Source organism: Sphaerodactylus townsendi, linkage group LG01, assembly GCF_021028975.2.
Source record: "Sphaerodactylus townsendi isolate TG3544 linkage group LG01, MPM_Stown_v2.3, whole genome shotgun sequence".
NCBI classification, from domain to species: domain Eukaryota; kingdom Metazoa; phylum Chordata; class Lepidosauria; order Squamata; family Sphaerodactylidae; genus Sphaerodactylus; species Sphaerodactylus townsendi.
This window is the reverse complement of record NC_059425.1, coordinates 176,419,751-176,446,401: the sequence shown is the minus strand read 5'-3', so window position 1 is coordinate 176,446,401 and position 26,651 is coordinate 176,419,751. Positions and strand designations below refer to the sequence as shown.

At 43.9% G+C, this 26,651-nt stretch overlaps 1 protein-coding gene across 4 annotated transcripts in view; it reads right to left on the bottom strand.

Moving 5' to 3' along the window:
- AGAP1 (ArfGAP with GTPase domain, ankyrin repeat and PH domain 1) overlaps positions 1 to 26,651 on the bottom strand; it is a 426,302-nt gene that overhangs the window by 197,852 nt on the left and 201,799 nt on the right. For all 4 annotated transcript variants that reach the window (XM_048500437.1, XM_048500447.1, XM_048500456.1 and 1 more), the window contains one exon: positions 12,039 to 12,143. In XM_048500437.1, the coding sequence (XP_048356394.1) occupies positions 12,039 to 12,143 (105 nt within the window). The remainder of the gene's footprint in view (positions 1 to 12,038; positions 12,144 to 26,651) is intronic.

Below are 26,651 nucleotides of genomic sequence, written 5' to 3'. Positions count from 1 at the left end.
TTAAAATGTACTGTTTTGATAATGACTTGTAAGCCACTTTGAGGCAATAGGAAAGACAGGATAGAAATATTTTGATTAACACATCAATAAATATTTTAATTAATAAATAATATTAAAATGAGGCAGGATAGCTAGACTAAATGACGTGGCTTTGATTTCTCTTAAATACCTAAAGACCAGGTATTTGAGATTGTACGCTGCCCTGAGCCCTAAAAGTACAATAATAAGGTACTTATTGCCTTAACTAACCTTTCTTGGGAATACAATGCATTTTCTGCTAGAAGTGTGCTTTAATCTCTAGGTGTTACCCTGTTTCTCCGAAAATAAGACATCCCCTGAAAATAAGACATAGTAGAGGTTTTGATGAAATGCTAAATATAAAGCATCCCCCGAAAGTAAGACATAGCAAAGTTTTTGTTTGGAAGCATGCCCGTCGAACGGAACACCAGAGCATGCAGCTGTGGAGCGGAAAAATAAGACATCCCCTGAAAATAAAACATAGCACATCTTTGGGAGCAAAAATTAATATAAGACACTGTCTTATTTTCGGAGAAACATGGTATCTCCTGCCTTCTCAAAGTATCTATTTTCCCATGAATAATCCCAATCTCTTTTGGGGCAAGGTGTTCAAGATAGAGGAAATGCATCATTCTTTAGTAGCTCTGGATGAAACCCATTTTGGATCCAGTTCAATTTTATCCGGAAGAAGATCTAGAATGTGATCTGGTCATCCTGACAGGTGACATGTACAGGAAGAAAGACAAAGAGGGTGTTTTCTCTCCAATAAGCATCCTCCTCTATCGAAACCAACACGGACCTATTTGGTCGCCAACATTTTACAGACAAAACTTGAGGTGTTTCTGTGGCTCCCGGGCAGGACGATGCAGTGATAATGTTGGGATAAACACAAACCTGACTCAAAGATGCCACAAGCAGAAAACAGGGTCTCTTAACTGCATGTATCTCTGTATTGTTATAGCCAATGGCTCAAACAATAAATACTTGACTTGACTTGACTACTGTATGCAAAAGGGAACAACAAACAGCCAAATGGATTCCAGCCCTTGACATCACTGCTGCAATATGACGGGCACAAGTTTTCTCAAAACACTGCAATGGTGAAGCACCCTCCCTCACTACAGTACATCAGCATCCCAAGCCCAGCAAAGGTAGTCAGGTCTCGGGATCATCAAAACATATGAGGGAGGTTCGCTTGGATTATTTCCAGACCACAATCGTGGTCTTCAGCCCTCACAGGCTAATAACTGGACCATAACGGTTCCAACTGTTACACTAACAGCTCACCCCTGGAGGCTGGGTGAAACCCCTCAGGAGGAGGTGGTATGATAACAGGGGATAACGGGCAGTGGTGGGATCCAAAAAGGTTAATAACAGGTTCCGATGGTGGTGGGATTCAAACAGTGGCGCCGCCGCACACACGCACCTCCAGTCCCTATTGGGCAGGGAGGTAGCTTTAGTAACCCCTTCTCGGCACTCAGAAAAATTTAGTAACCACTTCTAGAGCAGTGGTGAGAACTGGCTGGATTCCACATCTGATAACGGGGTTTTTTCCTAATGAGGGTTTTAATGTGGACGCTGATAACTTTGTAACACTGTTTTTAAGAGGTTTTTAGAGCTTATAGTTTATGGAGCCTGTATTATTTAATTTACCATTTGTATTTTGCTTCTGTGCTCCATTTGTTACTTGTTGTATTTTATGTTGTACACCGCCCAGAGCCCTTCAGGGTGCTATATAAAATGAATAATTAATAAACAAACAAACAAACAAACAAATGCCCTTTTGCACAACCATAAGGGCATTTATGCCAAAGCAGAGGCACTTATACTGAGGCTGAAGAGCCATGCAGCAGGGAGGCACTTGGGTGCCAGAACCACCACAATGTTAGGACTCCTCTGGCATAGAAGCCTGCACCGGGGCCGAAAGGGGCATTCCCAAGGGCAGGGCGGGCTTTAGTCAGCTTCCTTTCGGCCTGGAAATGCCTCCATTTGCAAGCACAGACTTATGCTTGCAAAAAGGTAGGCCGCAGCCCATAGCTGCATAAAGAAGTTCCACAGGAGTTGGGGGAACATCCCTGTTGACTTGCTGGCCGCAGTGCAGCAAGCCCCTTCGGGGGGCGGCTTGGCTGCGCCGTCCCTGGCTACAACTACCCCCCCCCCCCCGGATTGCACTGCCTGGCTCACATTGCAAAAATTACACATAAATATGTAACAACCATTCATCTCACACCCAGTGATGCAAACACATGATGTGATGCTATTAGGCTGAGAGTTTCCCAGCATGTCCTCATCCATTAAAGTTTTTTAAAAATCACTGTAAAGTTCTTTAGTGTTGGTGGCACATATTCTACCTTTTTTTTTTCTTCATTGAAAGAAGAACCCTGTAAATTGGACAAAGGGTCTTTGGGCTGTGAGAAAGCTTCCCATTTAGTTCAGCAGAGCAGCAGGATACAAGCTGGTATCTTATCCCCCATCATTTCAGTAAAATACGTAATAGTATCAATGAAAAATGTTGGAGGCATTCCAAAGATGGAGCAGATTTTCAGTGCAGCTGGTGAGCATACCCTACCAAGCAAACCTATTATCTTCTATAAGCAGCAGGGGCATAGAGGTTAAGAGCAGGTGCACTCTAATCTGGGGAACCGGGTTTGATTCCCCGCTCTGATACTTGCGATGTGGAGGCTTTTCTGGGGAACCAGATTAGCTTGTGCATTCCAACACACGCCAGCTGGGTGACCTTGGGCTAGTCCCAGCTCTTTGGAGCTCTCTCAGCCTCACCCACCTCACAGGGTGTTTGTTTTGGGGGAGGGGGAAGGGAAAGGAGATTGTAAGCCCCTTTGAGTCTCCTTACAGGAGAGAAAGGGGGAGGGGTATAAATCCAAACGCTTCCACCTCCTCCTCTTCTTCTTTTGATTCACTTTTAACATCTTTCTTGGGTACTTGGACCGCATCAAGAAAACAACATGGAACTTTTAACTATAGCCAAGATACTGGTTGCTAGAAATGGAATACAAACACACACACTTTGCCTTGGAAATGCAGAGATGGTAACATTTACTCACCTCATGGGTGAGGGATGAATCAATAACAGTGATGAGGGAATTCATGAGACAGGGTTCTTTAGGAATGAGAAGGGTGATGAGCGGTCAAGACCACACACTTTCAAATAATCAACACCTTACTTCTTCTCAGGAATATCAAGGAAAAGTTTGATAGTGGTTATAAAGTTTCTTCATACTTTTTAAGGCATAAGAATCAGCTATCAAACTTTTTGAGGCACGAACAGCCAAGTAAATTGACCCAACTTCTGCCTAAATAAGTCTCTTCTGAAATAAAATTAGTTACACATTTATACCACATATTGTACAATAATGTCCACAACTGCCTAAATATCAATTATACAAGTATCAAAGTTATCTGAATTCAACAGACAAAAAAAAAAAATGACAACAAAATCCATCTAAAGAACATTCCGGTTTAGCCAGAAGCAAAAGTTATTGAATATTTCCCCTGTCTCCAGCAAAATGGCCACGTAAGCATTTCTTTTATACATCACCAGAAATTAAGAGAGAATGGGAATCCAATACAATCACATACCACAACACTATTTGAGAAGCTAACATTTCCACTGTCCCGTGAATGTCACTGCATGTTTAATCTCCTCAGAACTGATCATACTGACTTACAGTAGACCTAATGTAAAATATATGCATAAACGTGGCAGCGTTGGTGACCTTTTATCCTATTTCAGAACAATTCCTCAAAATAGGATGTTCTGCAGAACTTGCTGACAAAGATGCGATTCATCCTACTTGCCTATTTATAATAGAAAACCATGTGGGCACCTTCCTTAGAGGCCAGTGAGAAATGATGGGAATGTCGAGATTGGCAACAGAACCGAAGGCAAGGCTTTTACGTCGTCTTCCTCCTTTGTGGCAACATAGGCTTAGCTATTGAAACAGTAGGGTAATTTTATCTAGATGTTAGGGATTCTATCAGTTCTCTTCCAGCATGGCCAATTGGCCATGCTGGAAGGGGCTGATGGGAATTGTAGTCCATAACATCTGGAGTGCCAAAGGTTCGCCACCACGGCCCTAGGGCATAGTTAGAGGGGACTTGATTTTGATTTATTTTATTGGATTTATATCCCACCCAATTCCCAACTTGGGCTCAGGGCACCTTACAAAGATTTAAAACATAAACAGTTCAATAAAACAGTATAAAATTTAACACAACTCAAACCTAAGCGTTAAATCTACTGATGGCGAATAAAAACAATAATGCCCCATAGTAAGCTATAATGCAGTGGTTCTCAACCTGTGGGTCGTAATTCCTTTGGGGGGTCGAATCCACTTCCTTTCTACAGGTCGCCTAAGACTCTCTGCATCAGTGTTCTCCATCTGTAAAATGGATAAATGTTAGGGTTGGGGGTCACCACAGCATGAGGAACTGTATGAAAGGGTCGCGGCATTAGGAAGGTTGAGAACCACTGCTATAATGTATGTCTCCCTGTCTCGGCAGTTCCTCTGCCTTGTCCAAGGATAGGGGTTGGGCAAGAAGCAACATTAGACATAGTAAACAAGGGAATAGATGGCAGGTAGGTGAGAGGTCAGCACGATGCAATAGAGGACAGCAGGTGGCCTCAGCCAAAAGTCCGGTGGAACATCTTTGGCTTGCAGGCCCCGTGGAACTAAGAAACTGACACAGCTACCTTGATGAAGCTAAACAAATCTGGGTCTGGCTGATGCTAAATCCAGGCAAAGTATACTTTGATGGTGGAAGAAAAGCAAGATAGGCATGTCAAAAGCCAACCAACCAGCCAACCAACCAACCAGAGAGGGCATTTGTCTCTTCCCCACACCTGGTGACTGTGGAGAGTTTTCCTTCAATTCCACAAGCAAAAGAGAGATGACAAGGCTTTTTCCCCCAGAACTAAAGGAAAGTAAAAGCACCCCCAAGCAGAAGCTAGGGCTTCGTCTCCTTCCCAGACAGGGAAGGGAAATAAGGGGGAAACACCTTAGAATTCGTATTGCAAGCCACACATCTTTGCTATGTATGAAGGTCAAATCTGCGAGGACTGAGGATGCATTCAGTCTATTAAAAATACTGAATCAGTTGCTGCTTAGTTCGTATTTTAAGTTCACAGGTATTTTTTCTGAATAAAATCATTCTGCAGGGCCTCTCTTGTTGGTACAGAGCAGCAATAAAATGCTAAAACACTGATTGACAAGAGTTTTATGCAGGCGCTGCAGACTAGCAAAGCATGCGAAACCACAAAACACAAGCAGGGATTCTTATGTATAAATGTCTTGTATGGAAAGAAGGATAGATTTCCTTCTAAGAAAACTGTTTATCTTACATTGTTTCATACTGTGCCCTGCTGGACAGTTTCGAAACCACACAAAGCCAACTGTCTGCTCTGCCTTTATTTTGCTGATTTGATGAAAACCCTAATTTAAAAATAAATAACTATCAGGAACAGGACATCTTTATAATATCACTTTGTACTAGATGATGTAACAACTCTAGGAAGCCCAGCCAATGTCCTTTCCGTAGTCCTTCCCACCAACTCATCTATCTGACCTTAGACAGACCCACAGGAATTGTTACAAACACACCACAACCAATACAAATATTAACTACACTTTTCAAAAAGAGCCAACGCCGAAAACCTGCGCGCACTTCATCGCCGTTCCAAATCTTCTCCCCTCAAACAATTTAAATGAAACAAGACAAATCATCTTCTTACAGTTCGGATAATTAGCAACATCTATTTCTGCAGGAGCTAAGAGGGCTAAGTTTAATGCATTTTTTAATTTTGTTTGTTTAATACGCTCATCAGAGTTCTATGAGATTAATGAAGCCTCTGCACAACAAGAGGATGAATTTTTATTTCCCTGTCAATAAAGAACTTAGCGGGCTCCTCGTATTTTTAAAATGTACCTGCAATTTATATGAAGATGTTATAGAGAGGTACAGCTAAAGCCAAGATTTTCTTTCAGAACGCAATGAGATTTGGTGATATTTTGAGCAACGGGTAAAAACTTGGAATTCTCCTGTTCGCTGCTAACCATTGTTTGGAAAACCTTGTCTGCTGACTGACAAATGCTGATGCATCTACTTTTTTTTTGCGGGTATACAAAGCAGTCAGACATTTTTTATTGCAAAACGCCGTCTGGAAAAGATGCAAAATAAAATTGCGAAAATGCAGAGGAAAAATGGGGAGGGGGGCCCAAAGACACCCCCCCCCCTTTGCTTATGGCATTCAAAGACATAACATGGAGCACCCTGCAGCAAATGGGAAGCTACACTAATTTTAAAGCCATAAAATGCTATAAAGTGCCCTGCAGGGCAGGACGGCAGTGAAGCTAGTTGCACCTAAATAAGACACGGTTCATTTACTTCGCAGCTTAGCCTAATGTAATCATCAGCGGATTTCTAGCCTAGAGTTGTAACAGGCAAGTAGCCCATGCTGCAGAGGCGACACTCCCAGCCATTGAAGGGGATACAGTTAGATTGCTGTTGATTAGAAAATTTTTCAGTTTTGACAAGCACTTAATGAACATAAATCGCACCTTGATTGGTTTCTACTGGGGCCACAGGCACACCTGAAGAAAGAGATTACCTTCTTCTACGAAAAAGACCTCGGGAAACCTGCAGTCATGTTTTGAGCCCCGCCAAAAACACATATTTATAAAACACTGCTGAACGCAGCCGCGTAATTACACAGAGCCCTCTTTAGATGCTTGGCATCGTAGTGCACGGAGAACCTTCTTAAAAAATAAAATTATGTTTTCCTTCCAGAAAGCTCTCAGCAACACAGATATTTTTATTAGGGCACAGACATACGGTGAAGTCTGTTTCGCTTAGAACGGAATCAAGACTTTAATTATTTTTTTAAAAAAATGAAACTCTATGTACCCAATATATAAATGATACCCTGATCCCAGACAGAGAACGAACTCCAATTAATATTTTGAAAACTGCATTTATCCTTAGCTAACCAGATATGAAACACGCTCTAAGCACTTTTTAAAAAAACCTGCTGATTGTTTTTAAAGGAAACACACTTAATTCTGATTAACAAGTATTTTTATTTAAATGTTACCAAGAATCAGAGATTGAGACTGGCGTGCACAGATGCTCCCCATATGCCAGGAAGGGGACTTTTTCGTTCCCCCTTCCAATGGCAGCTCTGACATCCCCCAAGGTCAGGTCAGGGTTCCTCTAGTGCAGAGGTTAAAGGTGGTGGGAGCTGTTGCTGGAAGAAAATATCTCCCCCCCCCTCAAATATTTTACGCTTTTCACAAGGAAGGGACAATTTGGATTCTGTCTTCAATACATAGACTGTTATATAACGGCCATTACCCTTTCTGTATCCTTCCCTAACAGCAAGACACTGAGTGAGGGCAAGAATTCCTGATATATATAATGCTGTAAATGAGGAAAATATTCCAAAGTCGTCTAAATATTTAGCATGAAGGAACATTTTACTAGCTCATTATTTTTAGCCAACATGCCAACCAACATTTTACTAGCCATTATAAGTAAAGTAAACATTTTACTTACCATAATTTCATTTTATTGTTTTGCCTGACTTAAGTGTGCTGCTTTTGTCCTTAAGTTCCCCCCCCCAAAAATCAAAAGAGTAATAAAGAATAAAAAGTAATTATGTAATTAACTAACCTTTCAAGTTGGCAGGCTGCACCCGAAACTCTATAATCCATGTGGTTCTACACCAATCCCCACTGCAGGATTATGTTAAAAAAAATCCACTACTTAGTGTCCCTTATGTCAGAAGAAAAAAAATGCCAGTCTAATCAGACTATTAATCTTCCTACTTGTAGCACGAGGAATTTTTATAACATAAAGTATGCTCGAATTTGTTGGATCATCTTATAACTAATTAGAGCACGTTCTACATCCAGAGCAGTTCGGTAACTTAGGATTTACGTGAATGAATCTGACATCTTCTTGCAGGGGAAACTTGCTCTATAGTTCATTTCTGTATAAAAGTATCTGACAGTCTTCCCAACCTCCAACTGAAGAGGTACAAAGAAAGGTCAACATGTAGTCTGAATTCTGTAGAGCAGCACCCTTCCCCCTAAGAGAGCCAGTGTGGTATAGTGGTTAAGAGCAGGTGCACTCTAATCTGGAGAACTGGGTTTGATTTCCCACTCTTCCACCTGAGTGGCAGAAGCTTATCTGGTGAACCAGGTGTGTTTCCGCACTCCTACATTCCTGCCGGGTGACCTTGGGCCAGTCCCGGTTCTCTCAGGACTCTCTCAGCCCCACCTGCCTCACAAGGTGCCTGTTGTGGGGCGAGGAAGGGAAAGGAGCTTGGAAGCCCCCTTGAGTCTCCTTACAGGAGAGAAAGGTGGGGCATAAATCCAAACTCCTCCTCCTTCGATTTTCTAAGAGTTCTGTTTTGAATAGATCTCTTTTAAAAAACATATTTCAAAATGACACTGTGATTAAAATACAGCAACAATAAAAGTAAAGCAACGATTAAAAATGCATATCATTTTATAAGAATTATAGGGAGGTATGCTTGCTCCACGTCACAGTTTCTGTTCTGGTTGCAAAGACCTTTCTCCAATGGAGCTGTCTACCTACACAAGGGGAAACTCCTGCTTTGCAAGATTAATGGCATTTCCATATGAAGAGTTCATTCACCATTTTTAACCATTATATAGCCTTCACCAATGGCTAACGCTAAAAAGGTGGCATGTCTCCTGCACTGGATCAGAACCATACCAGGGGCTAAAATACCATGAGCAGCAGTGGCGTAGTGGTTAAGAGCAGGTGAATTCTAATCTGGAGGAACTGGGTTTGATTCCCCGCTCTGCCGCCTAAGCTGTGGAGGCTTATCTGGGGAATTCAGATTAGCCTGGGCTTTCCCACACACGCCAGCTGGGTAACCTTGGGCTAGTCACAGCTTTTCGGAGCTCTCTCAGCCCCACCCACCTCACAGGGTGTTTGTTGTGAGGGGGGAAGGGCAAGGAGATTGTAAGCCCCTTTGAGTTTTCTATAGGAGAAAAAGGGGGATATGTGCCTGCCTGCATTGCGTTACCGGTTGAATTCCAAATCATCTTCAAGGTGTGGGTATTGACCTTCAAGGCCTTACGTGGCCTGGGACCCTCGTACCTTTGGGACCGCATTACCCCATATGTCCTGGTTCGACCTCTGCGTTTAGCAGAGGCCAATTTACTGGAGATCCCTGGCTCCTCAATGACGCGGCTGGCCTCCACTTGGGCCAGGGCCTTTACGGCTCTGGCTCCAGTCTGGTGGAACACTCTACCACCAGCTGTCTGGGCCCTGCAGGACCTTGGAGAGTTCCGCAGGGCCTGTAAAACCGAGTTGTTCCACCGGGCTTCTGGAGAGCATCCAGCCGCTGACGGTGTTCTCCTCGGCTACAGGGGTCCCTAACATCATCGGGACCTATTATTCCTTTCTGGGGAGGGTCGGATATGGGTTTCGTGGGACATGGTTTTAGAATGTAACTTTTAAATTGTATGTATGTTTTTATATATAATATTTTATATTGTTCACCGCCCTGAGCCCTTCGGGGATAGGGCAGTATATTAAATCCAATAAATAAATAAATCAAATAAAAATAAATCAAACTCTTCTTCTTCTTCTAAAACAGGACTTCACCTACTATGGCAATACCAGACAATGATTCATATTCCAATAACTACTTTGGTCAGTGTTGATCTACCAGGCTTTGTTGGGGCTAAGCTCTCGTTTCAAGCAGCTTGTTTTCATCATCCTCATTTATTATTTGCTTAATTTATACCCCGCGTGTCTTTCAAATGAGGTCACAAACCAGCCTACATCATTATCTCTATTTTATTCTCACAGCAACCGTGAGCAAGGAAGGTTAGGTCCCCCGGGGTTCCATACAAGGCATGGTGAGGATTCAAACTTGGGTCTCCTGGATCCTATTCCGACACTCTATCCCTACACCAACTGACTTGCTGGCTTTGTTAATGATAAATGTCAGCAGTACTGCTAGGAATGCCTTCTTTCTGCTACATCTAGTTCATAAACTTTTCCCTTTTCTATACTCTGTTTTAGAAAAAGATATAAAGACAGTGGAAGTGCAAGGGTTGAGAAAACTGTATGCATCTGAATTAGAATACCAACCCAAAGAAATATGAGAATTATCAATCATTTTTATGTTCTACCTTTGTCAAAACCATTATTTTATGGATTATTGAACATGGTATTTTGATACAAGAGCATTTACTTAATTGCACAACTATTACCAATATTTGGGGGGAGCAAAGTTAGGTAGGAACTAGGACCCAGGCAGGGCATTTTACCCCAACAATGTCCAGCATGTTGAGTTCTGTGGCAGAGGACTAACTAACATCTACTACTAACATCTTTTTTCTGAGACATGCTATAGAAGCAGTGGTGGGATCCCAAAATTTTAGTAACAGGTTCCCATGGTGGTGGGATTCAAACTGTGGTGTAGCGCCAATGGGGCTGAGCAGTACACAACGGGGGCGGGGCATTCCTGGGCGGGGCTGTGGCAAGGACGCAGCCGCTGCGCCGGTCCTTTGGCAGGAAACAACTGCACGCAGGTGCAGGCTGCCACGCACGCCGGTGCACCTCCTGCTAGACTGCTTCAAGTTCTGCGTGCTACTGCTGAGAGGAAGGGCGTAACTAAGGCAAAAATCACGTGGCAAAATCACCAATTAGTAACCCCCTCTTGGCACACACAAATAATTAGTAACCTACTCTCGGGAACCTGTGAGAACCTGCTGGATCCCACCTCTGTATAGAAGGTTACTAAGTCTCGCTACAGTAACCTTCAGATTGGCTTATTGTAAGGTGTGGCTAACTTTGAAGATGTCTCAAGATTTCATGGGTATAAAATGTAGCAGGAAAGTGGGGTCAACCACTTGAAACCGATCACCCCAGTGCTATGTTAACTGTATTACTTACCTACTTGCTTCTGGGCTCAATGCCAAGTGTGAATTATTGCTTTTAAGGTCCTCCACAGTCTTCTGTCCTCATACTTATCAAATAACATCTCCCGGTATACTCCTGTGTGCTGGGTACATTCTTGAGACAGTCATGGTGCCCCCTACCCTTAAGTATGTCTGTACAACAACAGACAGGTCATGGCCTTGTTCCACGACAAGAAAAGTCCTCTGGAATGGCCTACAGAGGTCTGCAACCTGCAGCTCTCCAGATGTTCATGGACTACAAATCCCATCAGCCCCTGCCAGCATGGCCAATTGGCCATGCTGGCAGGGGCTGAGGAGAATTGTAGTTCATGAACATCTGGAGAGCTGCAGGTTGCAGACCCCACTACTACTAGAGTGTGTGCAGTGGGCACCCTTACTTGTCACATTCAAAATCACATGAAGGACAGGCTTATTCCAGAAAGTATTTGGTGGATAGCAAGCTTTTGGGGGGAAATGTGGATGCGTTCTTTATAATTCTGTGCATTTTTAAATCTTGTTGCTTTGACTGTTACTGTGGTCTTGCAACCCAATGCTGCATAGTTAGCTGCCCTGAGTCTGAGGAGATAAATTATTAAATGCAGCAAATACATCGTGGAGCAAGTGCTGCTGATATGCTGATAATCCTGGCATTCTCATTCAGAAGAATAATAATCATTGGCTCATTCCGCACATGCAGAATAATGCCCTTTCAAACTGCTTTCAGTGCTCTTTGAAGCTGCGCGGAATAGCAAAATCCACTTGCAAACAGTTGTGAAAGTGGTTTGAAAACGCATTATTTTGCTTGTGCGGAAGGGGCCATTGTTTCTGGTATCAAGCACAGAACTTCATATATTCTTCTGGCCTTTTGGAAGTATAGGAAGTGTAGCTATACCATCAACGTTAACTTCTCTAAGGGCAGCCTCCCAAGAAGGTTAATTAATCTGACTTTCGTTTGGCTTGACTGGATTATGACTCACAACTCAACCCCCCGTCCCATTTGATACATTATTTTACAGCCTCATACCACCATTTGTTAAAAGGGAAATGCAGTATACTTACATGCAAACTTGGATGATAGGTCAGTAAGCCATTGTCAGAGAGTGTAACGTATTTCTTTTTCCACTCTTTATTCAACGACTTGCCACTTCGCTTTAGCAGCATACCCTGTTGAAGAAGGGAAGAGTCAAAAGTTGTATAAATCGGATTATCCAAATGCAACATATTCTACGAAATTAAGTTGTGCAGCCAATGCTGCTGTACAGACTAATATGATCTGCTGCCTCTGTGTAATCTTCTTCCTCTATCGCTTCACATATTAATACACGTGAAAATACAACCACCACCCCATAAACTATGGTTGGTTTCTTGATATCACCAGACACTTTTTTATAGTACTTCAACAGAAAATGTCACATGCTACAATTAATTCTACAAAAACATAGGGCTTCCAAGACGTGATGGTGCTTGGCTCTAGCAATCACCAGAACCTTCCATGTTCCCGCACCATGTCCTTGCTTCTGACCTTTTTGCTGGTTGCCCTACAGAAACAATGTAGAGATGTGATGAAATTCCCTGGAACAATTCTGGTGCATTGCTTGCATTTGCAAAAATTGCGTGTATGTGATCAGAATGCCTATCAACAGAGGTGGGATCCAGAAGGTTCTCAAAGGTTCCCGAGTAGAAGCTACTAATTATTTGTGTGTGCCGAGAGGGGTTACTAATTGCGATTTTGCCACGCGATTTTTGCCTTAGTTACTCCCTCTCAGCAGCAATGGAACTTGAAGCAGTCTAGCAGGAGGTACACTGGCGGTGGTGTGTGGCAGCCTGCTCTGCGCTTTCCCACTCCAGTGATCGCGGTGGCTGTGTCCTTGCCACAGCCCCGCCCAGGAATGCCCCGCCCCGGAATGCCTGGCCACACCCCCGTTGTGTACTGCTCAGCCCCATTGGTGCTATGCCACAGTTTGAATCCCACCACCATGGGAACCTGTTACTAAAATTTTTGGATCCCACCACTGTCTATCAACCATAAAGCCCCCAACTGCGTGAGAATATGGCATGTGAAAAAAATGCCTGCTTCCCTCTAGACTTGTCCTGCAGGGTCGACAGAAATCCTGTTGTGTGCTATCTTCTGAGACAAGCAAAGGGAACACCAGAAAATAGGACTTCTCTGTTGTGGTATCTTAACTGTGGCATGCCCTCCCCGTACCTGATGCCAAATCTTCTGAACTTCCAGAACCAGGTGAAAACAACTGTATTTTTCTAGGCCTTTGGTAATGCTGCAGAACTGTTATGGCATTTGTAGATTTTCTATCCTGCCTTGTTCAAATTGATTTTGACTTGTTTTAAATTTTGCTATATGAAGTCTTACTACATTATGGGGGGGGGGGGGTTAACTATGGTCATTGCAGTCTGATTGTTTGAGTGTTGATTACTATTTTTTTATTACTGCTAGTGTGATTGTACAGGTCTCACTGATTTTTAGTATTTATCTGTTTGGATGCAGGTCTTTTATGTGCTAATGGGCATTATATATTATCTTGTCATCAGTGTCAGACAGCACCAAAGCTATGATGTACAAATATTTCAGCTACAGATACTTGTCTCCAAACTGTCCTCATAACATCTTGCCCTTTCGTCCCCAGAGTCTGGAGTCTTGTATCCACTTTAATTGGTTTGGGAGGAACTGGGAGAGGACAAAAGCAACATGACATTTGGCACGAGGGTTCCTCTCAATGGAATGAAATTTTATTTCAAAGTATATTGCCATGGGGGAGACAGACAAGGTGCTACAGTTGTATTGCTCTTGACCATGGAAAGGGGGAAAGGGAGACATTGTAAAGAGATGTAAAATTCCTTGAGATTTTGTAGTCAAAGGGGTAAAAAATAACCATTATCTGGATTATAAATATTTCCCTTTTCTGTCAGAAAAATTGCAAGTATAGACAACACCAAGAAAGCGTGGCAAACTGCTGTACCCTATGCTACCACAACACATATATCTGAATTTTTGCAACAAAATAGAAGAAGAAAAAGTTAAAAATTCAGTGTAGAAAACAAGTTCTGTAATAAACAAAAAAAAAGATATTATTTGGACAGAAATTCTCACACTGTCCAATAGGTAGGATTACAGACATTTTGAGTTTAAATGCATAGCAGTGAAAACACTAACCTCTAACAATGTATTATTATTGAACACATTACAGCAGTGGTGGCGAACCTATGGCACAGGTGCCAGAGGTGGCACTCAGAGCCCTCTCTGTGAGTATGCGCAAACAGAGTCACCCCCTACCCACCCACCCCACACACATCTAGGCTGGCCTGGGCCGCTGGGCTCGATTTTTAACATTAAATCGAAGACCTAGTTTTGGGGAAGAAGTGTAGGTAACCCTATTAAGCGCTGTTAAACCCCACTGATTTTCATGCAAAGAACTAAAGCACGATCCTTTACCTGAGAGTAAGCTTGGTTGCTGGCAATGGGGCTTGCTTCTGAGTAAATCCTCCTAGGGTCGTGATTCACCCTTTGGAAGAGTTGCACTGTTGCTTCAAAGCAAAGCTATCGACTACCACCAAGCTTACTCCCGAGCAATGCACGCCTCGGAGCCAACCATTTTTTCTAAACTAAAACCTCAATATTCAGGTTAAATTGTCGTGTTGGCACTTTGCGATAAATAATTGGGTTTTGGGTTGCAATTTGGGCACTCGGTCTCAAAAAGGTTCACTATCACTGCATTACAGCTTGTTAACTGTTGCCAAAATTATTTACATCTAAACAAAAAAGTTCTGAAAATGTTACATATTTCTACAGTATACAGTATATTTTCTACAGTATATACAGTCTACATCTGTATTACAAATCTTTAATGCTGTAAACTGTCTTACATGAAAATTTCCATAGTGTGCATTTTGAGTAAAACATTGTCAAGTCCAAAGGGGGGGGGGGCAGATTTTCCCCCAACATCCCCCATTTCCATTGGAAACAATGAAAAAAGCCCCCAAAAAAAGTACTTCACTCATTCTAAAAAAGAAAATATTTCACAGGAGTTCCTCCCTCCCTCCCAAATTCTCCAATTTCCCATTTTTCCACTAAAAAAATGCAGTAAGAAGAAAATTCTCCTCCAATTCCAAAGCTCCAGTGTCTTCCTATCTCTAGTTATTGCTTTAAGAAAACCAAGTCAATATCGTTCTTCAAACTAGTTTTTCTCCCATTTCAGCCTTGCTGAAGCCAACAATAGTCGGCTTGTTGAAGCCAACAATAATACAGGATGTGCAAGCCATCAGTCCTTTGAGCTTTATTAGTTAATCTCGATTCCACACGAACACAGGACGACCCAGGGAGAACTGAGCAGGCAGACTTAGCTCCCAGGCCAGAGTCCCATTCCAGAGTTGGTCTAGTCATTCCTGACATATAGGCGAAACCTGTGACCGAATGGGGATAAATCTCTAAAGAAGAACCCCACATTCTAGAGAACTTATCCTACCTGGGAGGGCTCTGAAAGAGCAGGTGAGCTTTGAAACCCTCCGGTCGGGATTCTCACCCTTAGTGAGCTTGTGCAAAGCCACCACTTGTCACCAAAGCATTCCGAACAGGCCTGGGAGACAAACCTTGGGGTTAGGTTAAATGGTTGAAAGTTAGTGTAGCTGGTTTGTTGTGTTTAAAATTTCGAGTTTTGAGCCTGCTGTCACGAGTCTTAGTTGCTGTAAATGGTTTTGGTTTAGACAAATCTTGTCGAAATTCCCCATTTCTTGGCTATGCTTCTTCTCCTACAACAAGACACCTGTGAGGAAGGTGGGCTGAGAGAGTTCCAAGAGAACTGGTGACTGGCCCAAGGTCACCCAGGAGGCTGCAGTGGAGGAGCAGGAACTAGAGTTCTACTTTTAACTACTACACCCTGCTGGCCCATCAGCCCCTGCCAGCATGGCCAATTGGCCCATGCTGGCAGGGGCTGAGGAGAATTGTAGTTCATGAACATCTGGAGAGCTGCAGGTTGCAGACCCCACTACTACTAGAGTGTGTGCAGTGGGCACCCTTACTTGTCACATTCAAAATCACATGAAGGACAGGCTTATTCCAGAAAGTATTTGGTGGATAGCAAGCTTTTGGGGGGAAATGTGGATGCGTTCTTTATAATTCTGTGCATTTTTAAATCTTGTTGCTTTGACTGTTACTGTGGTCTTGCAACCCAATGCTGCATAGTTAGCTGCCCTGAGTCTGAGGAGATAAATTATTAAATGCAGCAAATACATCGTGGAGCAAGTGCTGCTGATATGCTGATAATCCTGGCATTCTCATTCAGAAGAATAATAATCATTGGCTCATTCCGCACATGCAGAATAATGCCCTTTCAAACTGCTTTCAGTGCTCTTTGAAGCTGCGCGGAATAGCAAAATCCACTTGCAAACAGTTGTGAAAGTGGTTTGAAAACGCATTATTTTGCTTGTGCGGAAGGGGCCATTGTTTCTGGTATCAAGCACAGAACTTCATATATTCTTCTGGCCTTTTGGAAGTATAGGAAGTGTAGCTATACCATCAACGTTAACTTCTCTAAGGGCAGCCTCCCAAGAAGGTTAATTAATCTGACTTTCGTTTGGCTTGACTGGATTATGACTCACACCCCACCCCCCCCCCCCCCGTCCCATTTGATACATTATTTTACAGCCTCATACCACCATTTGTTAAAAGGGAAATGCAGTATACTTACATGCAAACTTGGATGATAGGTCAGTAAGCCATTGTCAGAGAGTGTAACGTATTTCTTTTTCCACTCTTTATTCCAGCACGACTTGCCACTTCGGCTTTAGCAGCATACCCTGTTGAAGAGAGGGAAGAGTCAAAAAGTTGTATATCATCGGATTATCCAAATGCAACATATTCTACGAAATTAAGTTGTGCAGCCAATGCTGCTGTACAGACTAATATGATCTGCTGCCTCTGTGTAATCTTCTTCCTCTATCGCTTCACATATTAATACACGTGAAAATACAACCACCACCCCATAAACTATGGTTGGTTTCTTGATATCACCAGACACTTTTTTATAGTACTTCAACAGAAAATGTCACATGCTACAATTAATTCTACAAAAACATAGGGCTTCCAAGACGTGATGGTGCTTGGCTCTAGCAATCACCAGAACCTTCCATGTTCCCGCACCATGTCCTTGCTTCTGACCTTTTTGCTGGTTGCCCTACAGAAACAATGTAGAGATGTGATGAAATTCCCTGGAACAATTCTGGTGCATTGCTTGCATTTGCAAAAATTGCGTGTATGTGATCAGAATGCCTATCAACAGAGGTGGGATCCAGAAGGTTCTCAAAGGTTCCCGAGAGTAGGTTACTAATTATTTGTGTGTGCCGAGAGGGGGTTACTAATTGGTGATTTTGCCACGTGATTTTTGCCTTAGTTACGCCCCTCCTCTCAGCAGTAGCGCGCCGAACTTGAAGCAGTCTAGCAGGAGGTACACTGGCGTGTGTGGCAGCCTGCGCCTGCGTTTCCCACCCAAGGACCGGCGCGGTGGCTGTGTCCTTGCCACAGCCCCGCCCAGGAATGCCCCGCCCCGGAATGCCTGGCCACACCCCCGTTGTGTACTGCTCAGCCCCATTGGTGCTACGCCACAGTTTGAATCCCACCACCATGGGAACCTGTTACTAAAATTTTTGGATCCCACCACTGTCTATCAACCATAAAGCCCCCAACTGCGTGAGAATATGGCATGTGAAAAAAATGCCTGCTTCCCTCTAGACTTGTCCTGCAGGGTCGACAGAAATCCTGTTGTGTGCTATCTTCTGAGACAAGCAAAGGGAACACCAGAAAATAGGACTTCTCTGTTGTGGTATCTTAACTGTGGCATGCCCTCCCCGTACCTGATGCCAAATCTTCTGAACTTCCAGAACCAGGTGAAAACAACTGTATTTTTCTAGGCCTTTGGTAATGCTGCAGAACTGTTATGGCCTTTGTCGATTTTTTATCCTGCCTTGTTCAAATTGATTTTGACTTGTTTTAAATTTTGCTATATGAAGTCTTACTACCTTATGGGGGGGGGGGGGTTAACTATGGTCATTGCAGTCTGATTGTTTGAGTGTTGATTACTATTTTTTTATTACTGCTAGTGTGATTGTACAGGTCTCACTGATTTTTAGTATTTATCTGTTTGGATGCAGGTCTTTTATGTGCTAATGGGCATTATATATTATCTTGTCATCAGTGTCAGACAGCACCAAAGCTATGATGTACAAATATTTCAGCTACAGATACTTGTCTCCAAACTGTCCTCATAACATCTTGCCCTTTCGATCCCCCAGAGTCTGAGAGTCTTGTATCCCACTTTTAATTGGTTTGGGAGGGAACTGGGGAGAGGACAAAAGCAACATGACATTTAGGCACCGAGGGTTCCTCTCAATGGAATGAAATTTTATTTCAAAGTATGTTATTGCCATGGGGAGACAGACAAAAGGTGCTACAGTTGTATTGCTCTTTGACCATGGAAAGGGGGGAAAGGGAGACATTGTAAAGAGATGTAAAATTCCTTGAGATTTTGTAGTCAAAGGGGTAAAAAATAACCATTATCTGGATTATAAATATTTCCCTTTTCTGTCAGAAAAAATTCCTCAGCAGAGTATAGACAATCTTCAAGAAAGCGTGGCAATAGCTGCTGTATTTGCCTATGCTAATACCACAACACATATATCTGAATTTTTTGCAACAAAAATGAAGAAGAAGAAAAAAGTTAAAAATTCAGTGTAGAAAACAAGTTCTGTAATAAACAAAAAAAAAGATATTATTTGGACAGAAATTCTCACACTGTCCAATAGGTAGGATTACAGACATTTTGAGTTTAAATGCATAGCAGTGAAAACACTAACCTCTAACAATGTATTATTATTGAACACATTACAGCAGTGGTGGCGAACCTATGGCACAGGTGCCAGAGGTGGCACTCAGAGCCCTCTCTGTGAGTATGCGCAAACAGAGTCACTCCCTACCCACCCACCCCACACACATCTAGGCTGGCCTGGGCCGCTGGGCTCGATTATTAACATTAAATCGAAGACCTAGTTTTGGGGAAGAAGTGTAGGTAACCCTATTAAGCGCTGTTAAACCCCACTGATTTTCATGCAAAGAACTAAAGTTAATCGATCAGCTTTACCTGAGAGTAGCTTGGTTGGCTGGCAATGGGGCGTATTGCTTCTGGAGTAAAATCCCTCCTAGGTCGTGGATTCACCCCTTTGGAAGAGTTGCACTGTTGCTTCCAAAAGCAAAGCTATCGACTACCACCAAGCTTACTCCCCGAAAGCAATTACGCGTACTGAGACCAACCATTTTTTTCTAAACTAAAACCTCAATATTCAGGTTAAATTGTCGTGTTGGCACTTTGCGATAAATAATTGGGTTTTGGGTTGCAATTTGGGCACTCGGTCTCAAAAAGGTTCACTATCACTGCATTACAGCTTGTTAACTGTTGCCAAAATTATTTACATCTAAACAAAAAAGTTCTGAAAATGTTACATATTTCTACAGTATACAGTATATTTTCTACAGTATATACAGTCTACATCTGTATTACAAATCTTTAATGCTGTAAACTGTCTTACATGAAAATTTCCATAGTGTGCATTTTGAGTAAAACATTGTCAAGTCCAAAGGGGGGGGGGGCAGATTTTCCCCCAACATCCCCCAAAATGTCCTAATATTTCCATTGGAAACAATGAAAAAAGCCTCCCCTCAAAAAGTACTTCACTCACTGTAAAGAAGAAAATATTTCACAGGAGTTCCCTCTCCCCTCCCAAATTCTCCCCCCAATTTCCCATTTTTTCCACTAAAAATGCAGTAAGAAGAAAATTCTCCTCCAATTTCCAGTTTCCCCCCAGGTTTTCCTATCTCTAGTTATTGCTTTAAGAAAACCAAGTCAATATCGTTCTTCAAACTAGTTTTTCTCCCATTTCAGCCTTGCTGAAGCCAACAATAGTCGGCTTGTTGAAGCCAACAATAATACAGGATGTGCAAGCCATTAGTTCTTTGCTTCTAATAGTCAACTTATTCACACTTGGGAACACAGGATCAACTAGTACAGTGGTGGCGAACCTATGGCACAGGTGCCAGAGGCGGCACTCAGAGCCCTCTCTGTGGGCACGCGTGCACAGAGTCCCCCCCCCCCCCATCTAGGCTGGCCTGGGCCGCTGGGCTCGATTATTAGCATTAAACCTAAGACCTAGTTTTGGGGAAGCAGTGTAGATAACCCTGTTAAGCGCTGTTGAACCCCATTGATTTTCCTGTGAAGAACTAAAGCGCGATCCTTACCTGGGAGTAAGCTCGGTTGCTGGCAATGGGGCTTGCTTCTGAGTAAACCCTCCTAGGGTCGTGATTCACCCTTTGGAAGAGTTGCACGGTTGCTTCAAAGCAAAGCCACCGACTATCACCAAGCTTACTCCCGAGTAACGCACGCCTCAGAGACAAACCTCAGTATTCAGGTTAAATTGCCGTGTTGGGCAATTTGCGATAAATAAGTGGGTTTTGGGTTGCAGTTTGGGCACTCGGTCTTGAAAAGGTTCGCTATCACTGAACTAGTATCACGTGCAACGATTTCATCTGAGATCAACCATCTTTAGAAAAAGAGTAGTTTTTTATACCCCACTTTCCTCTACTACATTTTCTTCTTCTCCCCATAACAGACACCTTGTGAGGAAGGTGGGGTTGAGAGAGTTCCAAGAGAACTGTGACTGGCCCAAGGTCACCCAGGAGGCTTTGTGTGGAGGAGCAGGGGAATCAGAGTTCGCCACTTTTAACTACTACACCCTGCTGGCTCTTGTTTACAAAACTGATGTAAATGCAACAAAAATAACTTTACAAACTAAATTATTAAACGCAATTAGTATAAATTAGCAGTTTGTTGATAATTTGTAGAGAGATGCTGTCATATGCTGCTGTCACACTGACGAGTCTACGCGATCAGACAAGTGACAGCCCACATACAATATGGTATTACTATACATACACACACAAAGCCTTTATTGGCATTTAAATGACACAGGGTTAAAATGAAATGGGACCAGCACAAAGTTACATTACAAAGAACAAATAAAATAAAATTGGGTCTGTTATAACACATAAGGCTGCCTAGAAGAAGGAGGAGGAGGAGGAGGAGGAGGAGGAGGAGTTTGGATTTATATTCCTCTCCTTTCCCTCCTGTAAGGAGACTCAAAGGGGCTTACAATCTCCTTTCCCTTCCCCACCCCCCCAAGACACTCTGTGAGATGGGTGCGGCTGAGAGAGCTCCGAAGAACTGTGACTAGCCCACGGTCACCCAGCTGGCATGTGTTAAGAGTGCACAAACTAATCTGGTTCACCAGATAAGCCTCCACAGCTCAACCAGCAGAGCAGGGAATCAAACCTGGTTCTCCAGATTAGTACGCACCTGCTTTTAACCACTACACCACGCTGGCTCTTATACTGAATCAGACCAAGACCCACTAAGGTCAGTACTGTCTACTCTGACTGGTAACAGCTTTCCAGGGTCCCTGATCATGGTATTTCACATCACCTACTACCTGATACTTTAGTTGGAGAAGCCAGGGGTTAAATCTGGGACCTTCTTCATGCCAAGCAGATACTTTGTCAGCCTACACTGTTGAACAATATGTGGCCCTAGGATAGGGGTCTGCAACCTGCAGCTCTCCAGATGTTCATGGACTACAAATCCCATCAGCCCCTACCAATTGGCCATGCTGGCAGGGGCTGATGGGAATTGTAGTCCATGAACATCTGGAGAGCCGCAGGTTGCAGACCCCTGCCCTAGGATATCATAAGGATTCTGAAGAGTCACCCTTCTCTCTAAACTTTGCAACTTTTTTTAGCACAACTAGCTAGGAACTTCAACCGATTGAAAACACATTATCCATACTGCACTTAATCTCTTCCAGAAAACAAATACATTTAGTCTCCGAAAGAAAGCCAGCAGAGTGCAACGACGCAGTGTTGAAAGCTGATCCCGACCCGACCTACGGCACCGCTAAACACTTGGCACCCCACTCCTAACCACTTCCCTCAGCCACTCTCCCTGCAACAGAAGTCCAGTCGGAGTGCAAGGAAATGTCTCATTTTGAAATGCTGCGTGGAAGCAGGCAACACAAAAGGATTTCACCCAATAAAAGACAGGCAGGCAACACAGCAAACAATTCTTTCCGTAATTCTGCAAAGGAAAGAAAACATTTTCTAGAAGAAGAAGAGTTTGGATTTATATCCCCCCTTTCTCTCCTGCAGGAGACTCAAAGGGGCTGACAATCTCCTTGCCCTTCCCCTCTCACAACAAACACCCTGTGAGGTAGGTGGGGCTGAGAGCGCTCCAAGAAGCTGTGACTAGCCCAAGGTCACCCAGCTGGCGTGCGTGGGAGTGTACAGGCTAATCTGAATTCCCCAGAGAAGCCTCCACAACTCAAGCGGCAGAGCTGGGAATCAAACCCGGTTCCTCCAGATTAGAATGCACCTGCTCTTAACCACTACGCCACTGCTGCTCCTGGTCAGAATTGGTGGGGTACATTGGAACTCCAAGGTTTTGCTTTTTTCACTGTGCCCAGGACATAAGCTGCCTGACCTGGATAGTCCAGGCTGACCTGATCTTGTGAGATCTCAGAAGCTAAGCAGGGTTGGCCCTGGTTAGTATTTAGGTGGGAGACCACTAAGGAAGTCCAGGGTTGCTATGCACAGGCAACCAGTGACAAACCACCTCTGCTCATCTCTTGCCTCAAAAATCCTACAGGGTGTTTACAGAAGCATTGCTCTCTGGGGCAACCAAATGAAAGAGCTGTTTCTTGCAGGAAAATAGCATGGACTGAAGTGCAGTGAGCCAGGCAATGGCAAACTACCTCTGGACGTCTCTTATCTTGAAAACCCCACCTGGGGTCATCATAAGTCAGATGTGACTTGATGGCAAAATAATAACAGCATAATAAAAATAACACATGCCTGCTTATTTAGATCTTTCTTCCCCACCTTCCTCCCCAATGTGCTCACTCTGGGGCTTCTCCCTGCCTCCATTTTATCCCCACAACAAACACCCCTGTGAGTTATAGGCCGATGCTGGCCCAAGGCCACCCAGTAGGTTACCATGGCAAAGTGGAGATTCTTACTGGAGTTTCTCAAATCCTAGGCCCTTTCCGCACAGGCCATATACAGCGCCCTAGGGACGGCAAAAACGTCGTCCCTAGGGAGCTGTTCGCATGGGGGCGCAGCTGCTTCACAGTCGCGCCGCCCTTGCTCCTCCCCAGCGGCGCGAAGCCGCCATTTTCCCACCTCGCTCCCTGAGCAAGGTTTTTGGGAAATGGCGGCTTCCAGCTGCTGCCGTGCGAACGGCAGCGGCTGGAAGGCGCCATCCCTCCCCCCCTTTCCTGATCGACTTACCTTCTCTGCGCCCGTCTGGTGCGTCGCCGAGGCCTGGGGACACGCCCCCCCTGCCCTGCAACTCCGGAGTGGTCGCACAGGGCAGGGGGGCATGTCCCCTGGCCTTGGCAATGCGCCAGACGGTCACAGGGAAGATACATCGATCGGGCGACGGTGCTCCGCCATCTTCCCCGTCGTTCCCGGGACTGTTCGTGCAAACGGTCCTGGGGGGGTTGGGTCAGCGTCATGTACGCCGACCCAACCCCCAGCGTGGCCGTGCGGAAGCGGCCCTAGTGTGATACTCCAACCACTATAATATGCTAGATCTCTGGCCTCAAACATGATTTCAGTATTCAAAATACTTCAGATACATTAGCTTGGATCATACTCTTAAAGAAGGGGAGGAAAGGTAGCCAGATAGAGACAGACAGACAGATGGACAGATATACTCTGTCTCAGAAAAAGATGCTAATAGGGTCAGTTGAGGTGCAGAAAACTGTATGCTTCTGCATTAGAATATAGTCCCCTTTCTGAGGGAGGGACTGCAGGAGGAAGAGGTTGTGCGGAAAAGTTCAGTGGCCATCTGTAACAGCTCCGAAAGGCAGGGTGACATAAATTTATTAAACTACAAGTGTGGAATATCTAGCCAGAAAAACAAGAGCCTGTTGAAGTTTCATTGTTCATACTGAGGAAGTTCTACAGACACCCAGTTTGATCATTAACATGTCATGCCACTGAGTCTAGCAACTGCACTCCACAATAACCCTGCAGTTATTATAGCAGTCGCACATAGACAAAGATATACCTGAGTTAATGGATTACACTACCTGTTAACTATATTTCAATACCGCCCTGATCCTGAAACAGAAGTGTATTATTCATGTTTGCCCCTTCTACTGATTCAGGATTCAGACTGCGTCACAGATTGCTAGCTCAATCGTACTTTCAGTCTGTTAAATACAGACAAGAAATGAATCATTTTTCTTTAAAAGAAAGTCTTCTGTTGTAAATCAAGGTTTGCTCCTGTACCTGTGGATTTTATTTGCAGATAATTTAGCCAAACTACACCACCGTTTAAGTAAATCATTGTTCCATAGAACATTTTCACTCCTAAAATAAACAAGCACATCTAAAAACATTTGTTTCCCTGACCAGACACTTACTGTTTATTGTGACAATTCAGTCTTGTCAATGGAACTATGTCATACAATGTTAGCTAGACAATCAGGCATAAACGTCTGTCTGTCTGTCTGTCTGTCTGTCTGTCTCAGAGGCGTAGCTAGACCAGAGTGTGCCCGGTGCACACTCTGGCTTTTGCGCCCCCCCCCCCTGCGCCTCCATGGCACCCCCCCCATGGCACACCCCACCCCACCCCACTTACTTTTTCGAAAGGAGCAGGCCGGAGAAGAAGGCCGGAAGCCTGCCTGCATTACCTGGGCCTGGTGGGAACTATATTTCCCAGGAGCCCCTGGGAAATGTAGTTCCCACCAGGCCCAGGCAATGCAGGCAGGCTTCCGGCCTGTTGCATTCCTAAAAGTAAGTGGGGTGGTGCACCGCAGGGGGGGCGCTGCGGGGGGGAGGGGGAGGGGATTTTTCCACCCCCACATGACTAGAAATGGTGCACCCAGTGCGTCGCGCGCACCCCGTCCCCTGGTGGCTTCGCCACTGGCCTGTCTGTCTGTCTGTCTGTCTGTCTCTGTCTGTCTGTCTGTCTGTCTCAGAAAAAGATATTAGTAGCGGGTATACATTCCTCCACCACAGAACTCAACACGATGGACCTTCTTTGCTGCAGAATGCGCCGCCTGGGTCCTAGTTACTACCTAGCCTTAGTTATTTTGCAAAAGATAAGTACTGGTGATAGTTGTTCAATGAACTATAAATGCGCTTGTGTCAAAGCACCATGTTCAATAACACACAAAATAATGTTTCTGACAAAGGCAGCATGTAAAAATGAATGATAATTCTCATATTCATTCGGGACTATCTTCTAATGCGGAAGCATACAATTTTCTTGACCGCTGCACCTGCACCTACTAGCAGCTTTTTCTGAGACAGAGTCTGTCTGTCTGTCTGTCTGTCTGTCTACCAAATTCATATCCCGCCTTTCAGCCCTCAAGGGCCGCCAAAGAGGTTAACAATTTAAAACGTACATGATAAAGAAGCATTGTAAAACCATTAAAATCAATCTTCCCAACACATATTATTAAAGCAATTAAATCAGAGGGGAAAATGTGTACAAATCAGAAAAACAGTAATTAAAACACTGGTTGGAAGGAGGGATCGTTGAGGAAATGATGAACGAAGCAAAAAAGAAAGAAAGGGGGGGCATCACCCACTGGCGGAAGATGGCAGCTGAAGGGGGCGGATGAATCTCACTGGGGAGAGAATTCTAGAGCTTTATATGATGACTGAGAAGGCCCTCTTCCAGGCTGCCACCAAGCTAGCCTCAGAAGGCAGAGCAAAGCAGGGTGCTTTGAAGATGACCGCAGTGGTTGGCCACTGGATCCCATCAAACCACAGCAGAAAGTCTGTGGGGTGAGTTAGTGGATGCTATTCTTGCCACTTTCCCTCTGAGATCTTCTGTACCTCCATAAAGCTGCTCCTCAGAGTCAGGGGACATGGGATGAAAAAGCAGGGATGTCACGAACAGAATCCTTATACCTTTTGCGTGACCTTCAGCACAAGGGACGAGCCGCAAAAAAAAAAAAAAACCTTTCTGTGAATTCTCTCTGACAGGAAAACACTTCCCCAGTCCACTATTCTTTGTTCACTATTAAAGTTGCCTGTTCCCAAAATAAAGTCTGAATCAAACAACAGCACAGTTGTCCGTGTCAAGCTCTTTTCTTTATGTTTCCGACGACATCGCCGGCTTCTTTGAAAGACGTTTTTATTGGGCATTTTCTAATGCTTCGCTTCTACCCTACAACATCTTTACCAGCAACGCGAACGGTGTGCCGAATCCCGGGAGGTCATTGCCAGCCAAAAGCAATGTTAAGCGTACAAGCTTTAAATAACTTACAAAGTTAATGTAATGAATGTAAAGTATTATCTGAAATCCATCACTCAGTGGTACACTGTAGCCCCAAGCTGTGATAAAACACCACTCATAAATTTATATTAAAGCTCTATTCAATAGCAATTATTTACCAACAAAGATTTATTGATTTCATTTGCTGTAAGGATCTGAGTTCCTAACTGAGCCAATCAGTCTGTGATACTGGCCTTCCAGGCATGAAGTTATAGCACAAACCAACATCATGTTCAGCATCCTGATTATTACAGCAGCCCGGCGCAATTAATGA